We start from the raw sequence: 27493 nt of genomic DNA, 5'->3' as shown, positions 1-27493 counted from the left end.
AGCGATAACCCCATGACAATCCCTTCCATTTTATACAGCCCTCCAGTTTGCAAAGCACGTTCACATTGACTCTATCAAAGTAACTCTTATCAGACCTCGCATTGATACCACCCTGTTATATAAGGCTGAAATCATCCCCATTAGACAGATGAAGAAAACTGAGGCTCAGAGAAGCCAGGTGACATAAGCTACAGTGTACCAGCTATAAGTGACAAGACTGGAATCAAATCCGGGCAACCTGACTCCAGCATTCTTCTTGCCTCCCGTCTGGCTCTGCATTAAAATCACCTGGGAAAACCCCTCCTGGGCTCCACTCCAGACCAATCAAGTCAGAATATTTAAATGTGAGGCAAGGGCATTTTTTTTTTTCAAGGCCCTCATTCAATCGAATGTTAGTTAAGGCTGAGCACCGCACTTCCCCAGAGAGCCAGCAGGGGCCGCCCCCCCGCCCAGGACGGCAGCGGAGAAAAGAAAATCAGACCCCCCCGAGATGCAAGCTGGGGGCCCAAAGCACTGCAGCCTCTCCACTCACCTCACAGGGGCCGTTTGACAAGGTTGAGCAGAACCTGCACTCTGAGGTTAAGGGCTTCCAGGTGCGGGCTGGAGGTCGGGCACTGCTATAGAGGCCTTCTCATCTCTAAAGTAGAGCTAGTAATAACATCTCGTTTGTGGATTCATGAAGATTGACTAAATTAATGTCCTTCCCAGGTGGCCAGCCACTAGCTAAGGGACCATAGATGGGCAGGGGTCTGTCTGCTTCCAGGGACCTGGTTTTCCTCTACTCCTGGAGGAGCAGCTCCTCATCCAGGTGTCCTGTGGCAGGAAGGATTCAGACTCCTGGCACAGAAAAGGGGGTGTCTCTGCACCTCCTGTTGGGGAGGGGAAGAGGGTGGACAGTGGGCCTTCATTCCCCCTCAGCCCGCCCACTGCAAATTCGGGAGCCCCCTGTAATTCACCAGGGGTTGAGAGCCCAGCACCACAGTGGGGAGAGCTCTTGCTTGGAGTTCTGCTTAGGAAACAGGGCTTGCACCTGTGCCCCGAAGCCTTCTTGTCCCTGGAATACTTGCTGTTCTGGGTCCGGCGACTGGGCCCTCAGAGACCTGCCCCTGAAATCTGAGGCAGTGCCTCTGTGAACACACTGGCCCTCAGCAGCCCCACTCCCTTTCCTTGGGGGCTGAGTGGACATCTCCCCACGCAGAAGGAAGCTCTTATTTCAGGGGCGAGAGGCCCCCAATTCCAGTGTTTCTCCCTCTGGAGTATCACCTGAATATGGGTGAGAGGAAGACAGACACCCGCTCCCCGTCTCCTCCATGTCAGTGTCCACTCAGGGGCTGGTGGAGGCCAGGGCCTTGGCTAGGGGTCCAGGCCAGAGACACCGGGTCCTGACCTGCGAGGGAGGGAAGATCCCACCTGGATTTGGGGACCACTGGAGGGAGATCTGCCTTCCTCCTGCCCCATCCATCTCCTTCCTGTTTCACAATGGAAAGCCGAGGCTGTGCCTTGCCCGCTTCCCGGGGAGTCAGGGGGACCCCAAAGACTCAGGCAAAAGACACACACTTCATTTTTCCTTTCTTTAATTTTAAGCAAAAGAGACACAGGGGTTTAAAAATAAAAATTTCTTTTTCCCCCTCCCAAACCTGGACCCCAGCCCTGCCTCTGCATACACCCCTTCCTTCCAACAGGGACTTGAGAAGAGGGGTGTAACCTCTCCCGCTGGGAGGGGCAAGGCAGCGGGTGTGCGGAGCTCGGTGCTGGTCTCTTTCCAAATATAAATACATGTGTCAAAACTCCTGGGAAATCCTCCCCCGCCCACCACACAAGCTCTCTCCTCTCTCTGCCCATGTTTGGAGAGGTAGTGGGGGGGTGCCAGGCACCGGCCAGCTGTGGTTTACTGCATCCGCTCATTGTAGAAGCGATGGCACTCCGGGTCCCCACGAACTGTAGGGGATCCCTGAAGCAGCTTCCCGGTGTTGGGGTTCACACACCAGCACTCCCCGCGCTGCCCATTCACAGCCATCTTGCACTGGAGAGAGAGAAGAGACCGTGGAAGCCACCTGGCAGCCACCAGCTTTTGTTCTGCTCTCAACCCAACCATTACTGAGCAGCGCCCTGCGCACTGAGCCAGGGCTGCAGGGTGGCGCTTCTCAACCTTAAACGTGCACCGGGGGAACTTGCTAAAAGGCAGATTCCCGTCAGTGGGTCAGGGGTGAGCCTGAAATGGGGCATAGCTCACCCTGAAGCTGCTGGCCAGGGACCACACTGTTGATGTGCACAGCTGTGGAGATCCCCAAAGATGAAAAGACTCAGTCCCCAGCTGCAGGGGTCCCAGCCAGTGGGGACCCGGCACACTGGAGTTCAGTCACAGCATGAGATGAAAAATGCATGTAATGGTAAAAGTCAACACCAGCACAGGTGTCACTACGGGCCAGGCACCGTGTAAGCAATTTATATGCTGCTTGGTTACAATTTATACCTAACATTGACATTCATTTAATCCTCGCAGACACCTTGGGAGAGTTCTCATTAACTCACTACTTTATAGAGGATGATACAGGAGCACTGGGGGCTTAAGTAACTTGCCCAATGTCACACAGCCAGGAAGAGCCACAGCTGAGATGCCCACCCCTGCCAGGGTGCCTGCTCCGCCCATAAATGAATGGCTCTGGCAGACCCCTTTAGTTATCCATGTGGTACAGCACACAGCCTGCTTTTTTGTTGGTTGGTTGGTTGGTTGGTTGGTTTTTATTAGAAAAGATCACTATTCTCCTTTTGAGCTCCAAATGAGGTAGCAGCCGGTTTATGTTCAGAGGGCACGTGCACAAATAGCCTTTACCGTGAGACTGACGTTGAGAGGCGCAAGGTGCGCTGGGAAGGACGTGGGAAAGAGAGCCGCCTCTGCCCCAGGACCAGCAGAACCCCGCACCCCACCTCCGGCTCCGCACGTCCACCTTCTACTCCACCCTGACCGCCCACTGGGCTCACCAGGGGAACTCTGAAAATCCCGGTGCCCGGCAACCTCCCAGACTCACAAACTCTGAAACTCCGCGGGGGCAGCCCTGGCATCCGTGACGCTTAAAGCTGCCCAGCGGGTCCCTGTGCACAGCCAGGGCTCAGAGCTGCTGCCTGAAAACAGGATGTCTGGGGGACCCACATTCCTCACCCCTTTTCTCCCTCCCAGGCCTTCTCCCCACCTTAAGTGAAAGGCATTTGTAAATGCTTGTTCTCCCGATACAGCGGACGAGTGGGAGGAGGTGAGGGGTGGGCTGCACAAAAGACAACTGACCAATACTGAAGAGTCAAGCATCACTACAAACTCCCCGTGGCCGTATGAAAAGACCGATACTGCTAAGGGGAAATAGCGCGGGCACACACTGATGACCAGAAGGCATTGGAACAGAGTCGGGGGGGGGGGGGGCGGGGGGGGTTCTGGGTGGTTCACTTACACCTCCCTCATGCACTCTAATGGACCTATGGTGCTGTTCCATTACTGTCTTTCACAACTATTGTACGTGGCCTTTCTCTGATTCTCTGATTCTCCATCCCCTGAGATCCTTGAAAACCAGAGCAGCTGGTCAATGGTTTAAATCAGTGATTCTGGAAGTGTGGCCCTTGGACCATCAGCATGCCCTGGGAGCAGGCTGGAAATGCCAACGCTTGGTCCCACCCAACCTCCTGAATGGCCGTCTCCTGGGGTCAGGCTTGGGAATGAGCTCCAGGTGAGTCTAATGCTCAGTAAAGGTTGAGAAGCACTGAAGCACTGGTTGGTGTCAGCCCACATCTCTTCTCCAAGAGGCTCCCTCCCAACCTGGACACCAACTGCTACTGGTGGGTGGCTGGGCAAGTGGAATCAGCCTCCGCCAGGCTTGCGGCCAGGAAGGGAAGCCTAGCTCGCCAGCACTCAGCTCTCAGACTTCTGGTGGTTACAGGAGGGCAGGGCAGGAACAACGCATCCCAGAGGCCCAGGTAGATCCTCTCTCACCTGTTTGAGGTTGTACAGGCCGTTCTTGTCACAGTTGGGGATATGCAAGGAATAGAGGTGCTCCAGAGGGCCCCGCTCATCTGGAAGGCGCATGGTGGAGATCCGCTCCAGGACCTGGTCCAACTCCTGCTGGCAGGGAGTCTGTGGGCACAGACAGGCACAGAGGATGCTGAGAGAATGAATGGCCCTGGGAGCAACCCCAGGGAGAAACTCAGCCCTGACTGCTGAGGGGACATCGTCCCGCAAACCCAAAGGTCAAATCGAAAGGCTGCTGGTTCACTTCCTGGTCAGGGCACAGGCCTGGGTTGCAGGCCAGGTCCTGATTGGAGGCATGCAAGAGGCAGCCAATCGATGTTTCTCTCACACATCAATGTTTCTCTTCCCTCTCTTTCTCCTTCCCTTCCCTTCTCTCTAAAAATAAATACATTAAAATCTTTTTTTTAAAGGGTTACCTTTAAAAAAAAAAAAGTAGCTGGTGGAACAAGGGACTTCTGACCCCCAGCCCAATGGGCTCACTACCTTATCAGTGTGCCCCACCCACCCCAAGAGAAGGTTGCGTGGATGTGAGTTTTCACTCCTCTCCTTGCTGTGCTGATGGCTTTCAGGAGTCAAGACGGAATCTACTTGCAAATACTGAATTCAAGTGGTTGTCTCTGGCTATCCCTACCCCAGCCTAGTGGCCCAAGCTCCATTCCCTTCCTATAAACCCAGCTGGGGCCAAGACCCAAGAGAGCAGAGCCGGGCTGGAAAGAGGAAGAGGGGAAGCTGAGGGAGGGGAGCACATGGCAACCCGAGTGAGCAAATTCAGGTGGCTCCATCTCCATGTCTAGCATCCGTGTTCCAAAGCCAAGCAGAAATGTGGAGGCTTTAGCTTTAGAAGGAAAGCAGTGCAAGAAACCGTATGTCCAGTTCACTTCTCAGCCAGAGATACTGAGGTCTGAGGCCCCTCAGGAGAGATGCTCATCGGATGTTCGGCCTCCAGGTCACTGAATATGTTAAGGGCAGAACTGGAAAGTGCTTTGCCTTCACGTGGATCTTATTAGGGTGCCTCCCCCACCATAAGACTCCCTCCGCATATCCTCCCACCCCCCTCCAGCTAGGCCCGACCCCCTCTGACCCTTGCAGATGGCGGCCGAAGCTTCTTGGAGTCCTCGGGGCCGGGTTGATGCTTGCCACCTTTGCCCATTTGGCGCTGCTGGTCAGTGACCTTCTCCCGTAACACGGCCATCTCCTTCATGCCTGACGTGAAGGCCTTCCGGCCGGCACTGCCTCCACCTCCCACGATGGTCCCGTCCCCGTGCTCATCAACCTCAGAGTGGTCAGCGCCATTGTCTGCAGAGAAGAAACAAAGAAATTCCAGAGAGATGGGCCCTCCAGGGATTGTCTGGGCCTCTGACAGTGAGGGCGACGGAGATAACTAGCATCTAAGCAATGTGCTGGCAACATACATGGCTTGGCAATGTCGGTTTCACGGCAACTCTTAGGGGCCCTCTCTGCGCCCTCCCTGAAGTGCTTGCCTGCAACGCCTGCTCTGTTCTGCCTCCATCCCAGGAGGGGGGAGCTGAGCAGAGGAGCACCGAGGGATGAACCTGTCTTCAGGCCCTCACCATGCCTGGGGGGATTAAGTCCCTTCTGGGATCGTCATTCTCCCCCTAGGAAGACCTCCCAGAGTCACCTGTCACTAACCCCCAGTTTAAGGGACTCATCATTCGTGGTCTGAAAGGGCACGGATTGGGTGAATTTTAAAACATGAAGAAAGTGGAGCCATGTCGCCACCAGAACCTACAGTTCCCAGCAGCCCCTGCTGTGACTCTTCATTTGCCTGCCTGCCCCTTCTAGAGTTCCCCTTCGGATGCTGCAGCAGTACCCCGGTGACCCAGACTTGTCCCCAGTCTGTCTGTGCATGTCACTGCCAACCCCGGGAAACCAAGAGCCCCAAGAACGGGAAGGATGACCTGTTCAACTTCCAAGTTTCATCTTATCACATCTAGACATTTGACCAAGGAACACCCATGAACTCTCTTCTAATATTTACTTATTTATTTTTAGAGAGAGGGGAAAGGAGAGAGAAGAGACGGAGAGAAACATGGATTGGTTGTCTCTTGCACACACCTCAACTAGGGACCGAACCCACAACACAGGCATGGGCAATAACTGGGAATTGAACCGGTGACCTTTCGCTTTGAGGGACGATGCCCAACTCACTGAGCCACACTGGTCAGAGCTCTTTTGACTTTCTTAAAGCACCAATAAGTCCGTAACAGGAAAAAGCTCCTATTGTGTGCACAGCTCAGGAGGAGGGCCCCCGGAGAGCGGCCCCCAGCTACCGAGGCCTCACACTAGCTCAGGCACATCCAGCCGGCCGTGAGCCAGATCAGAATGCTGTGGAAGGGTGGGAACTGGGGAGACAAGTCCCCTGAATGCTAGGAGGGCGGGGATTCAAACAGCCCCTTGTAAACTCAGCGGAGCAAACAGGGCCTCAGACCAACCTGCCCAGAGCAGCTACCCTGCAGGTTCCAACGAGACCCGGGGATGCACAGGGAACGTTTCTAAACAAATCTCGCACATCTCCTCTTCCCTTTTAACACACCTTCAGAAACTCACAACCCCAAATCCAGCTGAACAGCTCTTAAAGTATTTCTACACACAAGTTTCAGGCTGCGTTCCTAGTATGTGGCAGTCCCTTCAGAATTTAGGCACAGTGTGGTGGGCTCAGATGGTTGCTGCCCTGGGCAGTGTTGTGTACAGTGGAAGGAGCCAGCCCCCTCCTGTAAAGGACAAGGTTGTTGTGAGTGGTGGCCTCCACTCACTCGCGAGCTAAGGGATGGGGCATGCCTCTGTGCCATGGGGAGCTGGCACTTGATTCCAGGGGACCAGGCACCACCATGGTCCCGGCAAACAGTGTCCAGTAGAGGTTGGCTCCCATCTCTTTCCTTTGCTCAGGGCCCGATGCCTGACCGGCACCCACTAACTCCCGCAGATTCCTTTCCAGGCTGGCCCGTTACACCCAGACTAGAAGCACTAGGGAAGTGGGTGCCCTCGGGTGACAACCCAGCTCTGCCACTTTCTGTACCAGCAGCATTTCTCCCGCACAGAACCTCACCAGGCCTGTTTTCTTGACCGTACAGTGATAGATAATAATAGTTCCTACTTCACGGAACTGTTGAGCCTGTGTTATTGATAAAGCAGTTAAGCTACGGCCTGGAACATGGCAACTTTGTCGTGTTGGTGATAGTGATCGCTTTAACGATGAGGACGATGATGATGAAGAAGAGGACAATTGCCTCAGTTCTGGCTACCTAGACAATGTGGAACCTGACCAACTCCAAGAAGCAGAGGAAGATAAGCCTCTGAGCAGCAGAAGAGCTGTCTGCCACCTAGTCGTGCCTCATCAGGAAGGGCGTGGGGGGTGCCTCACTCACGAGATGGGGGAGAACAAGTGTGTGTGAGCCCTGATGGTTCCCAGCCACAGCCCAGTTTCTCCCTTCAGATAACAGAGGTGGAGGGCAGGAGGCTGGAGAGGCTTGGGAGAGTCTGAGAAAAGCTTGGAAAATAAATATGATGGTCTGACTCAGTAACTCTCCTCTTTCATATTAATCTTTGAAACATAAGCCAGCTGTTGGCACAAGTAAGGGGGGGTCAACCCCATTCTCGCCATCTCAGTTCTCCTGCCATTTATAGGCTTCCTTGCACTAGACCTGGTGTGACAGTCTCAGGCTTCCTGTCCCCAACCCTGCAGGCACTGGCCCAGGGGTCACAGGATGAGGACAGGAAGGTGCCTAGAAAGTCCTTTTTCCACTGCTGCATTGGAACCACTCAGGATCCAATGGGAACCTCCTGGTTGCCCGAACCCCTGTACCTGAGGCTGCCCTTGGCGTGGCCCCATCCTCACAGCTCCCTGACCAGCTGGCTTCCTGCCAACAGTGACAGAGAATTTCCAACCTCAGAACCACCTGCAGCTCTCAGGACCTTGTGTCTGTTCACGTGGGAATTAGACAAGGTAGGGCTCTGGTAATTGGCTGGTACGGCACATTGCCGCCATTTCTGGAACCATCCACTCTGCTCTCAGAAACCTGTGACTCTCAGAAGTGCACCCGGCTCCTGTCTTTTCAGGGGGCGGCTTGCCCGCCTGCCCCAGGCCCAGTTAAGACAGCTGGTCTCCACTGTGGCTGTAATCACATGTTCTCTGGTTGAAGAAGGGGAGGCTCCACTCACCTGAACCCAATGCCTGGAACATCCTCTGGACCAGGGTCTCCCAACCCATCACTACTGATGCTGGGGCCAGATGACTCTTCACAGGGGCTTCCCTGTGCATTGCTGGATGCTGTGCATTGTTTTCCTCCTGGGCCTGTACCCACTACTTGCCAGCAGCACCCTCCCTTCGTAACAATCAAAAATGTCTCCCTACACTGTCAAACAGGCCCTGGGAGGAAAAACTACCCAGGTGAACAACCACCGTTGAGGAGTTAAACTTCATCCAGAGACCTAAAAATGTTCCGGCCCAGTGCTGAAAGCCCCAGAGACCCCACATGAAGCAAATCTGGGCTCCACTCTGTTCCCCACCTGCAGCTAGGGGCCCCCCCCATTTCAGCCCAGGCACACTTTTGGCCTACCAGTCTACCTTTTTGGCATGGGAGGGATCTCCCCTGGGCATCCCAGAGGGCTCAGCCTACTGTCCCCTCTTCTCTGAGTTCTCCCGGGCACTTGTACCACTGACAGAGCCAAAGGTGCCCTCCTTGGCCAAGTCCTAGAGGTCAGCGCTCAGCACAATGCCAGGCCCTCCGTAAGCCCTGGAAACCAGTCTGATGGGAAAGAGAGGCACACAGACGAATGGGAGCCAGGCTTGCAGGCTCTGGGCCCGGCCCGCTCATTCACGGGGCACAGCAGGCTCTGTGCCCAGGGGTCTAGCAAAATGTCTCGATTTCTTGTAAAATCAGAAGGAAAAATGAGGTCCAAGAAAATGTCTTAATATATTGTGCGAATGCTAATAGCTTCGCAGTTATAAGACAGTTATAAAATAGGATTTTAGAATATTTTTTACAGAGGAAGGGGCCCACAAAAATTATTAATGAAGCTCTGACCCAGGTACAGAGACAGGGGTTTCTTGGGCAGGCTTCTCCCAAGAGAAGCTTACTTCCTGTCCTGAGATGCCCCCAAGCTCTCTGAGGTGAAGGTCAGTTTGTCCACCCACACAGAGGTCACCTGGATTCAAAGATATGTTTCATTCCATTCCTTTATTGATCTCATCACTGCCAAAGAACATGCCAATTAGATGAGGAAATCCACAGGCCTGGCTTGCTGATGCTCAACACCCTGAAGGAAAGCGCCGGGAAGGGGAAGGAAATAATTCACTTGGGTGGAGATCAGAAAGCACTGTCGGTGGCAGAAGCCTCGATTCCTTGACTGTTACTATACGCCACCGAAGAAGTTCAAGAATTCAGGCTCCCAAGTCTCATCCTCTGACTGAATCCCCACTTCACCACTTAGCTGTGCTGCGTTTGATATGTGGCTTAAGCTCTCTGTGCCTCTGTTGCTCTTCTGTAAAATGAGAACCGACAAACAGCCGCCACCTCCAATAGATGGCCAGGAGGATTCCAACAGATGGTTAGCTGCTTCCACACCCCACCCCCGCCAAGGGAGGGAGTACCCCCACAGTTCCTCACACTCAGTCAGACAGGGCCTGATCACACATTACCAAGTTCCTCCCATACATTCTCATAGGTGACAGAAGCCATCCTCAAGAAAACATTCCAGATGCAGAACTCCAGCTAGTAGAGATGGAATTTGCCCTCGGAACAAAAATACCAAGATGCATTTTTTCTGCCGAAGAGAGTTAGGTTCAGAATAATATTTATTAAGCAACCACTTATGTATGCAGCTCCATGGGATGCAGTACAAAAGTCACTCCAAGGAACAGTGCTTAAAGCCCAATCACATAGCTGGAAAAGGCTTCGGGCTTGGAGATGACCGCTAGGGACCTCCAAGGCCTGTGAAGAGAATTTCCTGAGGATTAGGAAGCATTAGCTATTCCCTGTGTAGAGACCCAGGAAATGGGTCAACACTGAAGCAGGGCGCTTCCTGATTATATGCAGAAGGTAAAGCTTTTCCAAAGACATCAGAGAAGAGTAGAGTGCCCCAGTCTCGTCGGCGGAGGGCAGGAAGAGCTGAGAGATGTCCCATCCTGAAAGGGTGGTGGAATGAGAGGAAATGGACAAGCAGTCCCATTTTACAGAAAGCAAATTCAGCATACACAACCTCTCTGCCACCACAGAGGTGCTTCCCAAGTGGCATGGGGTCCCCACATTGTCCTCTGACCCAGCCTCACTCATCTAGCCAAGGAGGGCAGCTGGGAGCTGACACTCCAGAAGAAAGAGCTTGGTCTACTTCTGTGCACTCATATCCTACCCTGGTTTTATTACTTCATTTCGGCCTAACCCTCCCCAACCCTGGTTGTGCTCTTTTTCACTGCAGCGCTGACAGCCTTACTCAGTGACTTCAAACGTTTGTGTCCAGCAGATCCTTGCACTCATGAAACCTCACTGGCTCATGCGACGCTCTGACCTCTGTGCTCCATCGGACAGTTGGCGACTCCTGACCTACAGGAGACTTAGGGTCCTTCCTGATTAGAGTGTGAGGCATCCGTTCCTGTTCCAGCTTGGTGAGAAAGGGGGACCTTTTTCCAAAACCATCACACATCTTCACAATAGGTTAATGAGTCTCCTTTCTTCTTTTCCTTCTTCTGAAAAAAGCCTAGTCATTTTCTAACCTCCTCCTTAGTCTATTCTGATGGCTACTTGGAAGTCCAAGAGCTGGGGGCACCAGAGAGATGACCTAATCCAACTACACATTTACCATTCCCTCCAATGGATTTACCTCCTTCAACAGTAACAGCCCATCACCAATGGATTCCAGCTGACAGGCCAGGAGGATGCTGGCTGCCATCCTGGTTCCAGCCCTCCTTGCTGATTTCTCCCAAAAAGCATTTATCCTTAACATATGTTGAACAAAGAATGAAACTATCATCTTCTTCCTCCCTCCTGGACAATTTCTCTATCACTGCCCATGGCAGTGGACATTCATTAACAAACCCCATCGGGCAAAGAGCTCTGCAAGTCAAGAGCCCAGAATTCTAGTCCTGGTTTTGCCACTTATGAGCCAATGGTCATTTGGGCCAAACCCTGTAACTTTTCTGAGCTCTCATTTCTCAATTCAGGTAAACGGGAATAATAATCCTAAATAAAGGGAAGGCTGCTACTGAAATAGGATACAATATGATTATCACTCAAATTCCCAATGTGGAAACAATCAAGCTTTAGAAGAAATACGCTATTCTTTGAATGGGTGAAGGAAAGTTATATTTGATAGACAGCTGGCGGGGGTGCGGGGGTGATATCAGCTCTGTAAAATGACCAAATGAATGAGAAAACAAGTTAGAAGAGAGTTCTGCCCATTTGCTTATTTCTTCTAAACCCTGATTTTATTGATTATATAAATCCTATATGTTGCTAAATCTCTGCCATTTGATAGAAGTCTTTGGGCAAGTATGGATTTGCCTAAATGAACTTTGTTGACAGAATTTAGGGGAAAGGAAGGAGGGAAGGAGGGAAAGAGGTTGGGAGGGAGGGGGCTGGCGGTGGCTCACAACTGTCGTGCACGCACAGGTGAGGCAGGGCTCAAAGTAAACTCACCGACACTCAGGGGAAACGGCTCTTGTTGGAGGGAATTTGAAGCTGGGCTCTTCAGATGGCTGATTGTGGTCCCCTAACTCTTTCTAGGGTGTGGCCACTATGTTCAACAACACAGGCCACCAAGAGGCTGGGCAGATAATTCAGGCCACTCTGGGAGGTGGGAGGGGAGGCAGAAGTCAAAAATGGGGTGGGCAGGGGGGCCTATTTATTATTTTTCATCTGAAATTTAACCTGAGGCCCTCAGTGTCTCTGGGTGAGTCACACCTGGTTTTCAGAAGGTCAGAGGCAGGTGGTGGTGCATGAACAGTGCATGCGCAGAGGGCCGCTGTGGTCCCGACTAGCACCAAGGACACAGCCCAGCTTGGTTCACTGTGCTCTCCAGCTCGGTCCATCCACCCCCTGCCGACAGCCAGCTTCATTCCAAACTCCCTTCCCCTTCTTTCCCACTCTGAGCCCCTGCTCCCTGCAAGGGAGCCAGCTAAGTAAACCTGGCATCTCTCAGATGCCACCATGATCTGGGAGAAATCCCCTGGGAACAGACCAGTGGCTCCTCAGCACGGTTTCAAACAAAAAGATGTGGTTCCTTCTCTCTGAATTCCCCTCGTGGGAGGAAATGGCTACAAGCAGCCTCCTCAGACCTTCCAGATTCACAAGTCCTCCAGGTTATACCACACAAGGGCAGAAACTGGCCTTTCTCATCTGGGGACCATCTCTCTGGACCACAGCTATGACAGGCCTGTCACCCAGCCCAGGGTTGAAGCTCAGTAAACTCTGAGTGGAATGGCCAGTAAATAGAGGCCCCCGCCATCATACAGGGCAGAGAGCCGACCACCTGCCAAGCCACCCTGAATCCTTCCTAAGTTTCCTTTGGAGCACCAGCTCTTGGACTCAAAAGCCTCGGCCAACCAGTTCTAGTGTGGTAGGAAGAACGGAGCTGGCCTGGAGGCCCAAGGCTCTGAGTAAAGCCAGCAGGAAGTTCAGATGTGCTGGCTTCAGTGTGCTCATCTGTAAATCAAGGGAGTTCGACCAGGTGACTGGTTTGCAAACATAGCTGCTCATTGGAAATCTACTGAAAAGCTATCTAAAAATAACATCCTGAACTCCAGCCCCAGAAGTTCAAAGACAGCAATCTGGACAAAGGTCAAAGAATCTATATTTTTAACAACCCCTTTCAAGCTCTGGCATTTCCAGGGCCCCATCCCTATGTGATCCTCTCTCCTGACTCAGTTTCTTGAAGAACTTCCCAGTGATGGGAAAAAGATGCCTCTTCTTTTCAAGAGATATGGCTTCACATATCCGCTATGTGAAGATGCAGTAGAGTAGGCTCTTTCCACTCAACACATGGGTTCATGAACAGACACACGTGTCCTTGGATGCACACGGAGGAGCCTTTCTTGGCCAGGCCTCATGGCAATTTCTGGAGCATGACCTCACATTGCCACCTCCTGAGTGAGCAGAAATGGCACAGCCTCTCCAGAGCCTCCCTGCCTGTGCACTCTCAAAGGGCTGCTTTATAAACACCAGGGTCATTCCTGGAATCACAAAGGCCTGAGGAGGGTCAGGGCTAAGGCAGACAGTTTGAGAAAACAAAAACAAGCTCAAATTCAGCCAAGGTCCTCTGGGACTCTGTGAGCCAGGCTGCCCTTTAAGAGCCAGAGAAGTTGATACCAAGATGGCAAACAGCACTATCAGCTTTCTCCTTTCCACAATCCCCAAACACTTCTCCTCTGGTTCAACTAAAGCCATCCATGCACCCGGCAAGGGGACCTATCTGCTGAAGGCCCAAGGGAGTGGAATGCGTGCTTTGGTGCAAACTTGGACCAGGGGCTATGGGAGCGGGGAGAATGTGCCTGATCCAGCAATTCTACTTCTCTGAGACATGTGTGCAAGGGCGCACACACAACAGTGTTCACTACAGCATTATTCATACTTACAAAAAACTACTAGCACCTTGAAGCAAACGTCCCTCAGTAAGTGAGCGGATACGTAAATCTGTAGAATAATACAGTGGAATAATATACAGCAGTTACAAAGGATAACTCTGACCTATGCTCACTCCTGTGATCTACTCAACGTGAAGAGATCCCCAAAACCTGAGGCTGACAGGGAGGAAAAGCTGCCGATCAGAAGCTTTTATGTACATTTGCAATTTGCTCTCAGAGAACAAGCGTAACAATGCCCACCCATTACCAAATCTGTTTAGATAAGAAAGAGAAACATTAGCTAATGCACATGGGCAGTCACCTCTGGGGAGGAGGGACAGCAAACAGGAAGCTGGTAGGGAGGGCCATCAGGGGAAGCTTACAAAAAGACCAAGAGCCCCTTCCACCCTCTGAGGATACAACCAGGCTGTCTGCTGCCTGGAAGACAGCCCTCACCTGACCATGCTGGCCCCCTGATCTTGGACTCCCAACCTCCAGGACTGCTGTGAACTAAAGGCCGACAAAGATTTTTCTTTAAGGTGGACAGTGATGAAAATGAGCACCCATGGTCTTTACAAACGGTCGGTTTAGGGGCTGTTACAAAAGGCGAGGTGCACTGTGCTGAAGCAGAGGCAATGAATTATGAAGGCGGTCCAGCTGAAGTGACACCGGCAACTCTGAAAATGTCTGGACAGCCAACGGCTGCCATTGGTGGCTTTGGAATAACACCACCTGTGGTCTTACGGTCGGAGTGGGGTTCAGGGCCTGTACGTATTAGTGAATAGCACTTCGTAGCCATGGAGGAAGACGCAGGGTCAGGAGATGAGGAAGAGGAGGAGGTGAAACTCCTAGGTATGCCTGGAAAGCCTTCTGCCCCTGGAAGTAGAAGCAAAGTTTCACAGAAGAAAAGTTAAACTTGCTGCTGATAAGGATGACAATGAAGATGAAGATGAAGAAGATGATGAAGATGATGACAATTTTGAGGAGGAAACTGAAGAAAAAGCTCCAGTAAAGAAATCTAACGATACTCCAGCCAAAAATGCACAAAAATCAAACCAGAATGGAAAAACCATCGATACCAAAATCAATAGGTCGAGGGTCCTTCAAATAACAGACAGAAACTCCTGAAACTCTGAAAGGACCTCGTTCTGCAGGAGACATTGAAGCAAAATTGCTGGCATGTACAGAAAAAATGCACTGGACAATCCTGGGCACAACCGGCAAACTAAGCCCAGAGATGAGGAACGAGGGAGACAGACAAATCTAGTCCTTTCTGAGTATCATCAGCAATCCAGCTGACACCTTCTGTGTTCATCTCAGTCCCCTTTCCTGATGTACCACTCAGCCACGCCCCCTTCTGGGCGGGAGGCACTCAATCTCTGAACACACTTTTCTTTTGAATGCTGTGATTCAGCAGACTTTTCTTTCTATGTGTTCATTTGCCTCACCTCTTTGACCGTGTATTAAATGCCTTTGTATCTCCCTAACTGTTCAACAAATATGAGTGAATAAAAAAAAAAGACTTGAAACAAATATGAGAAAATACCAATTGCTCCCAGTTCTGGGGGGGGGGGGGCGCAAATTGGTGTTATTATACTACTCTTAGTACTTTTCTGCATTCTTTATCATTTCCTTTTTAAAAAGTCACCTCTCTCACTCCATCCATTCCTCACCCTCCTTGTCAGGATTGTTAGTAAACTTGGGGTGCCCTGGGCACCCCACTGACTGGAAGAGGACCCAACAATAGTAACATGGCCAACTTGACTGCTACCCTGAGAGGCCAGTACTGCCAGTTGGACCCAGAACGTGGCTCCTGGTCAGGTCTGTGGGGCATGGAGACCTGGGAAATGAGTCAGAGGGAAGACTGAAGACAATGGAACACAGTCACAAGGTCAAGGAGGGGAAGATGAAGGAATCAAGATGCCCAGGCCAAGAATGGAAAACAGAGGGTCAGGCTCTTCCTGGTATAGCATAAAAGGGCTCTGGGGGTGCCCACACGGGCCAAGTGGCAGAGGTACCCAAGGGCCAGTCATGCCCAGTGGAAGGCAGACACCTGTTGGGTTCCATGAGGACAAGAGAGAAAGCAGCCTTAAACTGAGACAGGAGAGATCCAGGTTAGAGAGTTTCATGGGAAAGAACTAAAGCAAGTGACAAAGTGCACAGACTTCCTGGTTGGAAGGTGGCAGAAGGAGCCACCCGTTTATTTGCATTAGCTTTTTATATGCATCTCCACTGCTTGGTTTCTTCTTAGACCGTATTCCACTTTTTCCAGTGCTTTTCCTGCTCCCCTCCAAGACCAAAAAGCATGTGTCACAGGTGGTAATGACAGCTGCCTTTTCACGTAGTTAGCCTCAGAGTTGGCGCACAAATGTGCTCCATACATTAGGAAAGCAGACTATCCAGAGAGCATCTCACCCCCTCCCGCACACAACCTCACACTGTACCACTTCTTCGTCTCCCATTCCTGGCCTCTCCCCCCACCATCGAGGCCCTAGAGCAGCAGAAGTGGTTAGGAGTACAGAAATGCAGCAAGCAAACGGAGGCAAGGGCTGGGGGAGGAAGGACACTTCCCTCTCCTGGGACCCAAATGACTGTCCCTACACTCAGTTTCAATGACGTGACCCAGCAAACCAGCTCTCATAGAGGAATAAAGGCTGGGACCTACTCATCTTTTTGCTACCACCCTTCCCCTTCCGACCACCTGTTCTCCATGCCAATAAGACTGTTCTCAGATACTGACAAACTGAACCCAGAGGATTAAAAAAAAAAAAAACATTAAAAACCTGCAGAGATGTCCAGGATTGCCGGCCACAGTCTCAAACCAGCACAAGAAGCGTCCTGAATATAAATAAGTATCTTTAAATAGGTCACCATGCTTTTCTTTTTCTTCAACTAAAAGTTCACTAATTTTGTCTGATATAGTGCCGCATCACATCAGCTGTCTCCCCCGGATATGCTCTCCTGGTTTGGAGGCAGCAAACTGAACCAGAGACAACCAGCAGAACCAGGTGAGAATCCTCACGGCTGGGGCACACGTGGGCCGGGGCCAGCTTTTGGGAGAACCGTGATGACTGACAAGGGTTGATAGAGGCCATGTCTGCCCACTGGATAACCCCCCACACTCACTGACTTCAGCCTGGACTTGCCGAGCAAAGGGCAGCTGTCCAGGTAAGCCACACCTGAACAAGATTCTTAAATTATCTCTTCTCAGTAAACTTGGACAATCAGAAAACATCTGAAACCAGGCATTTGCCATTCACCTCCTATTCTGTGTGCTGAGACCAGGGGGAGAAGGAAGGAGAGGACCAGAACCTGCATGGCCACATCTGACTATCCAAGTTCCCGACACCCAGTTTCCGTGTTAAGTGGCTTGTGTACATAACTTTGTTTTAGTATCAATCACACGCGGTTGATAATTTCTTATCCCCTCTCACACATGACAAAGAAGTCATGGAGTCTGAGGCCACTTGTACAAAGTCACGTAGGCAATGGCAGAGCCAAAAACCAAACCCAGGGTGTTCAGCCTCATAGCTCTTACCCACCCAGAACGGCATCTGGTCACTGACATCACCTAAAGAAAGACTCTCCACCAGGCCTTTTGACTCCAGCACTTCCCTTCTTCTGTTCCCCCTAACTTCAGCCCCACCCCATCTCCACAGTACCCCCACCTTCCAGGGAAGAAGGCCGTCCCTTCACCCTCCTCCAAAGCCCTTAGGGTCCAGTAAGTCCATCCCACCCCAACCCAGCTTTATCCTGCCTGACACACCCCCTCCACTGCTGCTATAGGAACTACCCAGGCTTATCAAGCTGTGACTTGGGCAGGGCACAAAAGAATTTCCATTTGCATTTTATCTTGGCCTCAGGCACTTAGAAAGCAAGGTCACCATCCAGAGGCAACTTGGCACCTCCACCCAGAAGTCAAGACAATAGACCTGAAGAAATTTCCTGGGAAGTTGCATAAAGGAACATTTTTGAGAAGTTATGCCTTAATTACTACCTCCCAGGGAAAAGGAGCTTTTCCAAGCAGCAGTATATAATTCACTGCTTCTTTGCATGTGTGCCTCGGATGGACTGGAGCCCTGGAATGAGAAGCTGGAGACCCGGACCCCATTCTGGGTCATCCATTATGGTCTGTGCTCGCCTTGGAGTCTGAATCCAAATGCAGCCATAATTTCTTTACCTGTCAAGTGGGGAGAATCCTGGGGCTAAAACAGAGATGAAAACTAAAAAAAAACCAAAAAAACCCTACAGGCACTTTGGTAGAAGTGGACAATGTCTTGGAAAAAATAAAACAGTTTTAATTATCATTGTTTTGGCGTTTACCCTTTGAGGTTGCCCCTTTGCTCACTGCACCCCCACAATCCAACTCAGACCCCTACAGCTGGAAGGTCCCCATCTCTTCAAGTCCTATCAGGATGGAACATGTGCAGCATGCCCTTCTTGCCTCACCTCCACCTCCACCTCCCCCTCCCCAAATTTCCAATGCCTTCCTGGGCTCAGTGCCCTCCCCTCAGCTTCCTGGCTCCCAGAGCTCAGTTCCTTGAATGAACACAGGCTGACACACCTACACCCGTCCACTAATTAGAAACCTCCCCGGGCTCTTCTCGGGCCAACTTAATCAGGGCCTGTGGGCCAGTTCTCCTGCCCGGCAGCTGGAGGCCTGCCAGCCTCTGCCCCCTACTCCCCAACCTTCACTCCTGCTTGCCTCCCAAAAGCCAGGAAGAGATGTGGGGCCGGTGGCCAGAAGGAGCCAAAGGGCTGCCAAATGTTCCCCTCCCCCCCTGCAAAAAAAAAAAAAAAAAAAAGTAAGGGGGAAGGGAAGCAATTCCTGACTACAGTCCACTTTGTATTTCTTTCCGGAGGAGCAGCTTTCTAAGCAAGGTTTCCCCCTGCATGCTGACTGACAGCCAGGAGCTGTGCCAGCCCAGATCTTCCCTGGCTTTGTGAAGGAGCAGGAGTGGGTCGAGGGTTAGGAGCCAAGTAGGCAGGGAGGCATAGGGGGATGGTCCATTTTCCAGCAGAAAGAAAAAATCGCCTGCAGTCCATATACTCTACTCACAGTGGAGGTGAGGTGAGGGTGGGGGCAGTTACTCTGGAACCCGAAAGTCAAGAAATTTCTCTGGACTGACTACCCAACTGTAACGTGGGCTTTCCTGCCCCACCACACCCACCAGGGACACCCAGAGTCTAAGGGGACGAGCCACCCAGCTTCCCAGTGGCAAGTCCTGTGTTTTGTCCCACTGCCCTGGGTCTCCCCACAAGCACATGCTGACTGTGAAGGCTCAAGCACCCATCTCCTCTGCTTCCTGAGGCCTCAGCTCCATCTGATGCCTGACAACAGTCATCTGTGCCCAGATAGGCTGTCACTCCGAGGGCTCCCTGGGGCCACGGATGCCATCAGACAACTAGGAAAAACTCCAGCGTTGTCAATTGAGAGTCTTTGCCCCCCCCAACCCGTGAAAGGCGATGCAGCTCCCCACTAAGAGTGAGGTAAACTCTGGAGGCCCATAGTAAGGAAACGTCACTTTTTTTGGATGGAACATCCAGCTTCTTTGCCAGGATCACGTTCAACTTTCTGGCACCCTCAGCTCAGACGGGATGGATCTGAAAGCCTCTTTTCCTGAAGCAGGAAACAGGCACCATGGGGTCTTTGCTGGTTCTGACAACTCAAAAAAAATTTCCCCCTCACACACACCCTACGTCCTAAGTGTGTTAGGGCCCCATTGTTCCGAAGTCTGGGTCCCCGCAGGTTTCCCATGGAGAGCCACCCACGGAGGAGAGAGCTTCTCACCCAAGATATGGCCTCAGCGATCCTCCAGTCGTCTGAACACAGGCAGCTGGAGGGCTGGGTCCCATGGGTTGGCTGCCCAAGAAAAGGCAGGACTCAGCCCTTCGTCACCTGTGAGCCACAGAGCTAGCACAAGTATCCAGAATCCCAACTCTGGGGCCACCTCTGACCCCCAGTCCCTACACCCCAATCTAGGCACCACAGGGTGAAGCCCCCATACCAAGAAGGATCAGTCCTAGACATCAGAACATCAGCCCCAAAGAGCACAGCCTAACTCATGCATGAAGGGTGCAAGCCTGCTGACTTCAAACCATTGTTTATTGCCAACTGGGTTCATACTGCATTTAAAGTAGTTCCCTTACCCTTTCTGCTAAGGGCTTCACCAGCACGTGAAAGTAGGTCGGAGGTATGGATATTTCCATTGTATAGGTAAAGAGACAGAAATCAAGTGACCCATTACTAACTGAACAGGAAAAAACCCAAGTGCTTAAGCTTTATATGCATTTTACACACACACACACTTGCATACACACGCACACACCTGTGCGGGCATGACCACATGGAGCTGCTCCTATCAATTCCTGATTTGCAGATGCAGAAACTGAGGCTCAGAGAAAATATCTCCCTGATGAGGCCCCTACACACCGTGGTAAAACCTTGGAGAGGGGCGGCTTGGCTGACACAGTGGTTTGCCCTTCATTTTAAAGGCCGGCTAAGGACCAGAAAGGAGACATCACTCGCCAAGATTAAGGCAACACCATGTGTGAGAAGCCACTGCATGCCAGCTACTTCCCATGACCACAGTGGCCCTCACACGCACCCCATTTGAGGGATACAATGTAGTCAATGATATTGTAATAACTATGTACGGGGCCAGGTGGGCCCTGGAAATATGGGGGAACACAGTGCACGGTATGTGGCTGGCTAACCCCTTCGCCGTGCACCTGAAACCAAGACAAAATAATATTGAAGGTAATCTGGAATTGAAAAGTTAAAAAAAAAAAGATGGGGTAAGCAAGTGAGTATATCTAAGTGTAAATGTCTCAAATAAAAATTTTAAAATGGGAAAAAAAAAAAAAAAGACATACACCCATGCCATTACCACTCAGATTCCCAGAGACAGGTCTCCATCAGAACCCAGGTCCGTGAGTAGTGGAGGCGAGGCTGCTTCCACCTTCATCTCTTCTCAATGCCCTCGCGCCCTCCGGTTCTCCATTCCAGAAGCCCCACCCGGGAACCCATTGTCTCTCCTGACTGCTGCACACTGGCCACTTCCATTTCTGAAGTCTCCAAGCTCCAGGACTTGGGCATCTCGAAGGAGAAGGAGGTGAGGGGATGAAAATAACTGAACCTGAACCTGGCAGGGAGGAACCAAGACCCGTACATGACAGGTGTCCAGGAACAAACCTTCTTTCTCACTGATAGGATCAAAGGCTTCTTTTGCCAACATTCTACTCCCTCAGGTGTCCAGCCAGGTGAGTCTCTCATACTATTACTTACCTGCTAAGGTGCCCCTTGACAAAGCCCAAGTTCACACCTACGAAATGGAAGCAAAAAGCCTCCCTCTCTCAGGGATGCTGTAGACAGAAGACAAAGCAGGCAAAGAAGCCGATTCATAACAGGATAAGGACAGAGGGGAGGATGACCCATCTCCCAGTGGCTGCCTGCCACCTCAGCAAAATGCTGGCCAGAGACAGCAAGGAGACGCAGAAGGGCCCAGAACACCTGCCAACCAGATCACCAGCTCCCCTGATGAACTGCAAGAGTAACCTCACTCCTCCAAGCCTTGGTTTCAGCAGAAGCAGCCCGAGTACGAACACTCTTTTAGGGGGCAATGGCCACATCCCCCACCCATGAAGGCTGGCCCCAGCACTGCCTGCCAACCACTCGCCTCATTTAAGGATTAGATTTGTTTCAAACATTCCGGTCTCTAATCACCTATGTGGCCTCCCTCTAATCGGATCCCCCAGGAAGGCTGGGGCAGATATATTTTCCATGCCATTTTCCGTGTCCAGCCAGGTGACCTAGACAAGGTCCCAGTGGGAGCCAAGGGTCAGGAGGGCATTGAGAAGACAGGATGGAGAAAGCAGGGGAGGAAAACGGCAGCTGGGAACATAGAGAGGACAGATTGGAACTAAATGTAGTCCCTGGATATGGAGTCTCTTTAAAAATAATAACAACAATAACTTTTTTGTACAGTGTTATAGAACGTGAAGAGAGCCAACAACAAAACCAAATGTGGGCATAATCTGTTTATTTTCTGCTCCTTCCCATTAGCCTCCCCTGCTACCACCATCTACCCCCCTCCCTCCATTGAAAATAAAGCTCCTATTCTGCCTTTCATTAGAGCCAAGAATTTAAACACCTTCCTCATATCAAAACTTACCAGTTGTGCGTACCGTTTTCTACGGCAGAGAACACCTCATCTGAGAGCCAGCCAGAGTCTCACCCGACACTGGGCTAGAGAGCCACGACTCTCTCAAAGTAAGCCCTCAAATGTTGGGACAGTGGGTGACTGAAAATGCTCCCGCTTGCAGGCAACCCAGGGGCATGTTTACAGAACTGAATTCTATGTTGCCCCCTCACTCCCAAAGGACTGATTTGCCTGAAAATTTTATTTTAAAGCTCAATGCTAAGGTCAAACTCTCCCTTCTCCCTTTGCCTGCCAGGAAACTCAGTAGTCCAATTTGGCCAAGAACCAATGGATAGATAGATCTTCACGACCACACTGGATGAGTTCTTCTTTCCCCCTATTCCCTGTCACCTATTCTGCCTTAGAGTCCTTAACCCTGTTTTTGTTTTTGCAAGATCTTTTAACATTGTTATATAAGACTTGCTTTTTTCTCAAAGCTTCCTGAAATACCTAGTCAAGGGAATGGATGGGGTCATTGTTACCACACAAAGGGAACAGTCTTTCTTGAACACTTTGGACAGAGGTGGAAGGTGGGTAGGGAGACAGCAGGCAAAGACCCTGATTCTTCGACTTCCTCCAATCTCAGGCCTCCAGCATAATGGAAGCCCCAGGCCACTGCCTGCCTAGCAGGTTCAGGACCTATGGAGCCACCCCTTCCAGACCAGCTCCACTCCAAGGCCAGATTGCTCACAGCCACCCCTGCTAAGTCTCCAAAGTCAAGGAAATGCCGAGTTTCCAAGAAAGGGGATCCAGGAGCAGCAGCCCTCAGCTCCATGGCCTTCCAATGGGGCAGTGACTCAGGGGGAGCAGCTTAGCAGAACAAGTTCTGCATGTTCTGTCCAGAAAGGGGGAGGGAGCGGAAGATAGTGGTGCTAACAATCCGTGAGAGTGGGTCCCACTCATTCCCCAAGTCTATTTTATGACTTTGAACTCAGTATGCAAATTTATGCAAGACAAGATGCAAAGCAGCACTTTGAGCCAGAAGTCCCATTGCTTTTCTCCCCTTTTTTTGAAACTGCACTGAACCACTGTAAATCAGTGCTTGCCTCTGCCCCCTTTCTCCTTCCCCCAGCAACTGCAGAAGCAAAGCCTGTGCACCCCACCGGCCGGCCTGCCTGCTTGCCTGCTTGCCCTGGGACTTTCAATACTGCAGTCCTACAGTACCTTTATATGTGCAGCGGGCCAGTTGGCCACTTGGGCAGCTCCGCCTGCCCCCGGCCCCATCCCCCCGCATAATCCCAGGCATTGTACATGGCAGAGAAGGAGACAAGAGAGCTGCTCAGGGAGGCCCTGAATTCTGAAAGGACCCAAACTGGCCCAAATCCTCTTCTCCATCATTTCTAGGCACTACTGCCCACTCCACCACCAAACACAGCCACACACTTCTAAGGTGCAGACTTCACGCAGACCTCAGAGTCTTCCTCTCATCTTTCTTCCAGACCCACCCACTCCGACCTCCAGGCTGACTTCTGGGTTTCTTTGAACTGAAGACAAGTCCCAGCCCATCACCCCCAGGGGATGCGGGCTTAGCACCGGCTGAAGTGCCCACCCAACCCCCCTGCATCCCAGCCATCCCCAGGAAGCCAGCGACACAGCCCCTGAGCCCTGGGAACAAAGACAAAAGAGCTAACAGCGAAGCCGGAACTGCTGGGGTTTGCTGCCTCGAAATGAGAGGGTATGTTTAAAATTCTCAAAAGCAACCTGCTCAAAGAGGAATGCAGGCTGGGATGGGGGGTGGGGGGTGTAGGCTCACTCTTCAGAAGGGGGAGGAGAAGGGATGGGAGAAGAGTAGGAGGCAGCACTGTTCAGTGCTAAGGTCTCTTCTGGGCTGGCTCAGTCCCTGCCCCCACCCAATTCGGACACCAGCAATCTCCATGCAGCGCCCCCTCCCTGCCCCAGCCAAAGACCCTCTTCTGCACAGAAGCCTCAAAGCTTGCCTCTCCCTCCTCCTGACACCCCAAAAGCCCAGGCTTCTCCCCGCAGTGCAACTGCAACCCCCTCCCCCACCCCCACCCTAATCATGACTCAGGCACCCTGCTCTTGGTCACTTCTTTCCAATATGCTCACTAGGCTTCCACATTTAACTTCCACCCCCACACTCCCTCCCCACCTTGATGTCCCCTCTTACCAGTCAGGAGCACAAGAGAAAAATGCCAAAAGCTCAGGAGGCAACTGGGGCTACTGGGTGGAACGAAGTCCCATAACCAGGAAGAAAATCCAGAGTGGCATTCTTCCCGTGAACTGACCCCATTGTCCCCAGGCTCCCCCAACAACTCCTCCCTTCTGGCTCCAGGATGGGGAACCTCTGCATATGTTCTCCTCTGAGGATCCGAACCTGCTGCTGGGGTCCAGGAAGCAGGACAGCTGGTTTTCAGACCCAGAGGGAGAGGAATGAATAGTTAAAAAAAAAAAAAGTTGTAAAACGTTTAGGAAGGCTGTGTACCACGCACTTCATTAAAAACAATCAAAATCCAAATGATCTGTGAACTTGGAGGCCTTTTGAAAAGTTCACCCAGCTGAGGAAGATGTTTAGTTTGTCAGAGTTCAGCTCAGAAAACCGCAGAATCTCCCTGGTGGACCAGAGGGTACAAGGGGTGATGGGGGAGGAACGCCGGCTAAGGCACTGGCGGCCGGCGGTGAAAAGGACTTTGCGAGATCTTCTTTTAGCATTACTTTCTAGGAGAAGCAGGGTGGAAGGGTTAACTCTGAGGTAGGCTGGTAGGGGTAAAGCAAGCGGGAGGCAGAACACTGGACTGAGGTGTTCCAGTTCCCAGTGTGCTCAGAGGAAGCCCTAACTTGCTCCGCATTCAAGGTCAAAATGTGCTAGAGAAATAGAAAAAGATTTCCACTCTCACCCCGAATTCCATTCCCAAGGAGAACAGGGAAAAAAAACAATAGCAGGCTAGAGAAAGGGGTGGGGGAGTCTGGGGGGCGGTTGTACAATGACCACAGAAGCTGAGAATCAAGAGTGTTTTCACTTTTTCTTTTCTTTCTTCCTTCCTTTTTTCTTCCAAGTGTGAGAAACGGTCAGACTCACTTTTTAAACAACAGTAGGCAGTAGACACATTTCACCACTGTCTCCAGAAGGAAAGAAAATAATTACAGCCTCCTCCAGACCACTGAGGCAGGAGGCTTTTGTAATTTTACAAACATACGAAAAACAAGTGAGGACCTTACAGCTGGGCTGTGTCCCTCAGGAAACTTTTTTTTTTGGGGGGGGGGAATAAAGGTCCCTTACAAAGGATCTCAGGGTCTCCATTCTATCGGATAGGAAGAGTTCCCTCAAAGTACCACGGGGCTGGGGGAGGGGATGCACCTCGTCGAGGTAAGGGGAGCTGCGTCCACCGCCCAGGCATCTCGAGCTTCTGTGCCGGGGCCCAGGCGCCGCCCCGGGACTGCAGCCGGCGACCCAGCTTGCGTGACATTGACTCAACTGCTGGGGTCTCTTCCTTGCCTCCCAAAAGCCCCTCTTTTATTTATTTTTTCATCCCACATAATAGCAAGATCCTTTCCCGTCCTCTATGTTAAAAAAAAAAAAAAAGACAGCGGCGTCTGTTTTTATTTTTCCCCTAAGCAACCCACCCTGCCGGTACCAAGTCCTTTCTTCTCACCTCTCAATCCCAGGAAAAGAGTCCTTCAACGCGCCGCTGCCTTTTCACCCCTTTTCACCAGAGGTCCCCAGTGTCACCAGCACACGCCACCTCCGCCCCCCAGCAGCGCCCTCCACCAGGTCCTTTCCAGGACCCTTCGGTGCCTACTCCCACAGATCTAACCACCCCTTGCACCCCGGTAACACCCCCTCCAAAATAGAAGTCAGGGTAAGTTCCGCCCGGGGAAACCGAGATAACAGGGGTGTCTTTCCTCTCCCCATGTATCCCCACACAGAAGTAGCCAGGCTCCTCCACGCGCTCCAACTCCAGTCCACTCGCGGGCTTGACTTTTGGGTCCTCCTCCCAACAGTACCCCGAAGCTGGCCAAGATTCCGCCAACTGCGTCTCTGAGGTCCTGCCGCACACGCCTTCCCTGCAGAACAGCCGCCAGCCAGGCCCCACACTACCCTCCAAGTTTCTCCCAACTAGTCGTCCCAGCCCGCCGTACCTGCAGCCTGTTCCGGACTGTCGGAGTCGCGGCGCTTCTCGCAAGTGCCAGCGCCCTGGACCAGTGCCTGCAGGGGCAGCTCGGAGCCTGGGTTGGGATAGCAGCGCAGCCCCTGGGCGCAGCGCGGGGTGTAGACGCCGCACGTCTCGCCCTCCAGACGGGCGCACACGGAGCAGCAGCCGCAGCCGGGCTCCCGGACCAGCTCAGCGCAGGGCCGCCCGGACCCGGCCGACGGGGTCCTGCAGGAGGCCAGGCGCTCGGGCGTGCAGGGCGGGCAGCGGAACAGCACCTCGGCGCGTACGCCAGCGCCCAGCAGCAGCAGCAGCAGCGGCGGCAGGAACAGCGGCAGCACGGGGCCGCTCAGTCTCGGCAGCATGTTGGCGAAGGGGAGCGCGACCGCAGCGAGAGAGCGGGCAGGTGGCACTGCCTTGAGAGCTCAGGAGTCGCCTCCTGGGCTTCTTTCTCCTCCCCAGTGGCTGCAGCCGGGTCCTAAAGGGCCCTGCTTCTCCCCGCCCCCTGCCTTCTCCCCTCCCCCTTTTGGAGACCACCCCCTTTCCCCAACACTACCGCGCGGGCCAGTGCGTGCGCGCACGCCCACTTGTCCACCCTCACTTTGTTCTCGGTTCTGTAAGTCCTCTACCCGCCCACCCCGGCTCTGTCCCACCACACCCTTCAGCCCGGGCCCCCTGACTTCTGGAGAGTAAGAATCACTTGGGGGCTTGAATGGGATCAGAGTGAGAGTGAGGAAGAGTGGGTACTTTTTTCTCCTGTTTTCGGTTCAGTTCACAGTGAGTTAGTTAGTTTGCGCGCTTCCCGTGTGGCTGGCACTGGGCTAACTGCTGGGGGAATGCAAAAAACAAAAGGCATGGTCTTGACCTTCAAGTCATTTCACTCCCAACCCCAAGGACTCCCTTCATCCTCGGTTTTCACAACCCACTGATAAGTTGTTTGGGACAATAATTTTGGTGTTGAGTGACTTGGGAAGAGGTTCACATCCTCCAAACCAGCCTAACCCTTAACAGCCCCCCTTAGCGACCATGTCAGTTTCCCAGCCCTGCAGAGCATATGGTAACATGTAAGTACCAGAAATGCGATTACTGGACACTGAGAAACCTGCTCCCTTCCTCTCTACCTGCTCTGCCCACCTCCCTCCATAAAAGTGATCCCTTAGCCACCTGGACCCTCCGCCATAAATCTGGAGGCATTTGCTTCAGGGGTCTTGGGGAGGTCACATCAGCCTTCTAGGTGTGAGAGAACACCCTGGACTGAGGTCAACTATAGTCCTCTCCAGTAATGCAGACTGATGGGGAAGGAGGGCCTCCCTTCATTGTTCTGTTTGATTTACTGAGTCATCTGTCCAAGTTGTCTGCAAGCTCCCAGCATCCCAGGCTAGGCCTGCCATCTCCCGGGGCTGTGACACTAACAGAGACCCTTGTCGGGGAGATTCTCTTGGCGAGGGATGGACCATTAAGCTGCATCCAGCCCAGGACTAACTTCTCAGTACAGTCATGCACCACATAAGGACATTTCTGTCAACCAGGGACTGCATGTACGGAAGTAGTTCCATAAGATTATAATGGGGCCGAAACATTCCTATCACCTGGT

The 27493-nt window shown here is 52.1% G+C and overlaps 1 protein-coding gene and 1 pseudogene across 1 annotated transcript; one reads left to right on the top strand and one right to left on the bottom strand.

Moving 5' to 3' along the window:
- Nucleotides 1-1557: 1557 nt before the first annotated feature.
- Nucleotides 1558-26371, bottom strand: IGFBP2 (insulin like growth factor binding protein 2). Its single transcript, XM_045198382.3, has 4 exons — nt 25889-26371; nt 5097-5311; nt 3980-4120; nt 1558-2023 (listed from the first exon to the last, which is right to left on the bottom strand). Exons 1-4 carry the CDS (start codon nt 26262-26264, stop codon nt 1889-1891), a joined length of 867 nt encoding a protein of 288 aa, XP_045054317.2. The 5' UTR covers nt 26265-26371; the 3' UTR covers nt 1558-1888.
- On the top strand, nt 14225-14856 carry LOC112307840 (nucleophosmin pseudogene; annotated as a pseudogene).
- Nucleotides 26372-27493: the final 1122 nt, after the last annotated feature.

Source organism: Desmodus rotundus, chromosome 2 (assembly GCF_022682495.2).
Source record: "Desmodus rotundus isolate HL8 chromosome 2, HLdesRot8A.1, whole genome shotgun sequence".
Lineage (NCBI taxonomy): Eukaryota > Metazoa > Chordata > Mammalia > Chiroptera > Phyllostomidae > Desmodus > Desmodus rotundus.
Note: the sequence above shows the minus strand (reverse complement) of the source record. Positions and strands in the feature narration are given on the sequence as shown.

What these genes read in the sequence shown, in the direction of transcription:
- IGFBP2 (XM_045198382.3), bottom strand. Translation starts at nt 26,264, where the DNA reads ATGCTGCCGAGACTGAGCGGCCCCGTGCTGCCGCTGTTCCTGCCGCCG. An exon ending in CAGTCCGGAACAGGCTGCAG is followed by an intron (nt 5,312 to 25,888) that starts GTACGGCGGGCT and finishes TCTTCTCTGCAG; the next exon opens with ACAATGGCGCTGACCACTCT. An exon ending in GCCTGTACAACCTCAAACAG is followed by an intron (nt 2,024 to 3,979) that starts GTGAGAGAGGAT and finishes CTCTCTCTCCAG; the next exon opens with TGCAAGATGGCTGTGAATGG.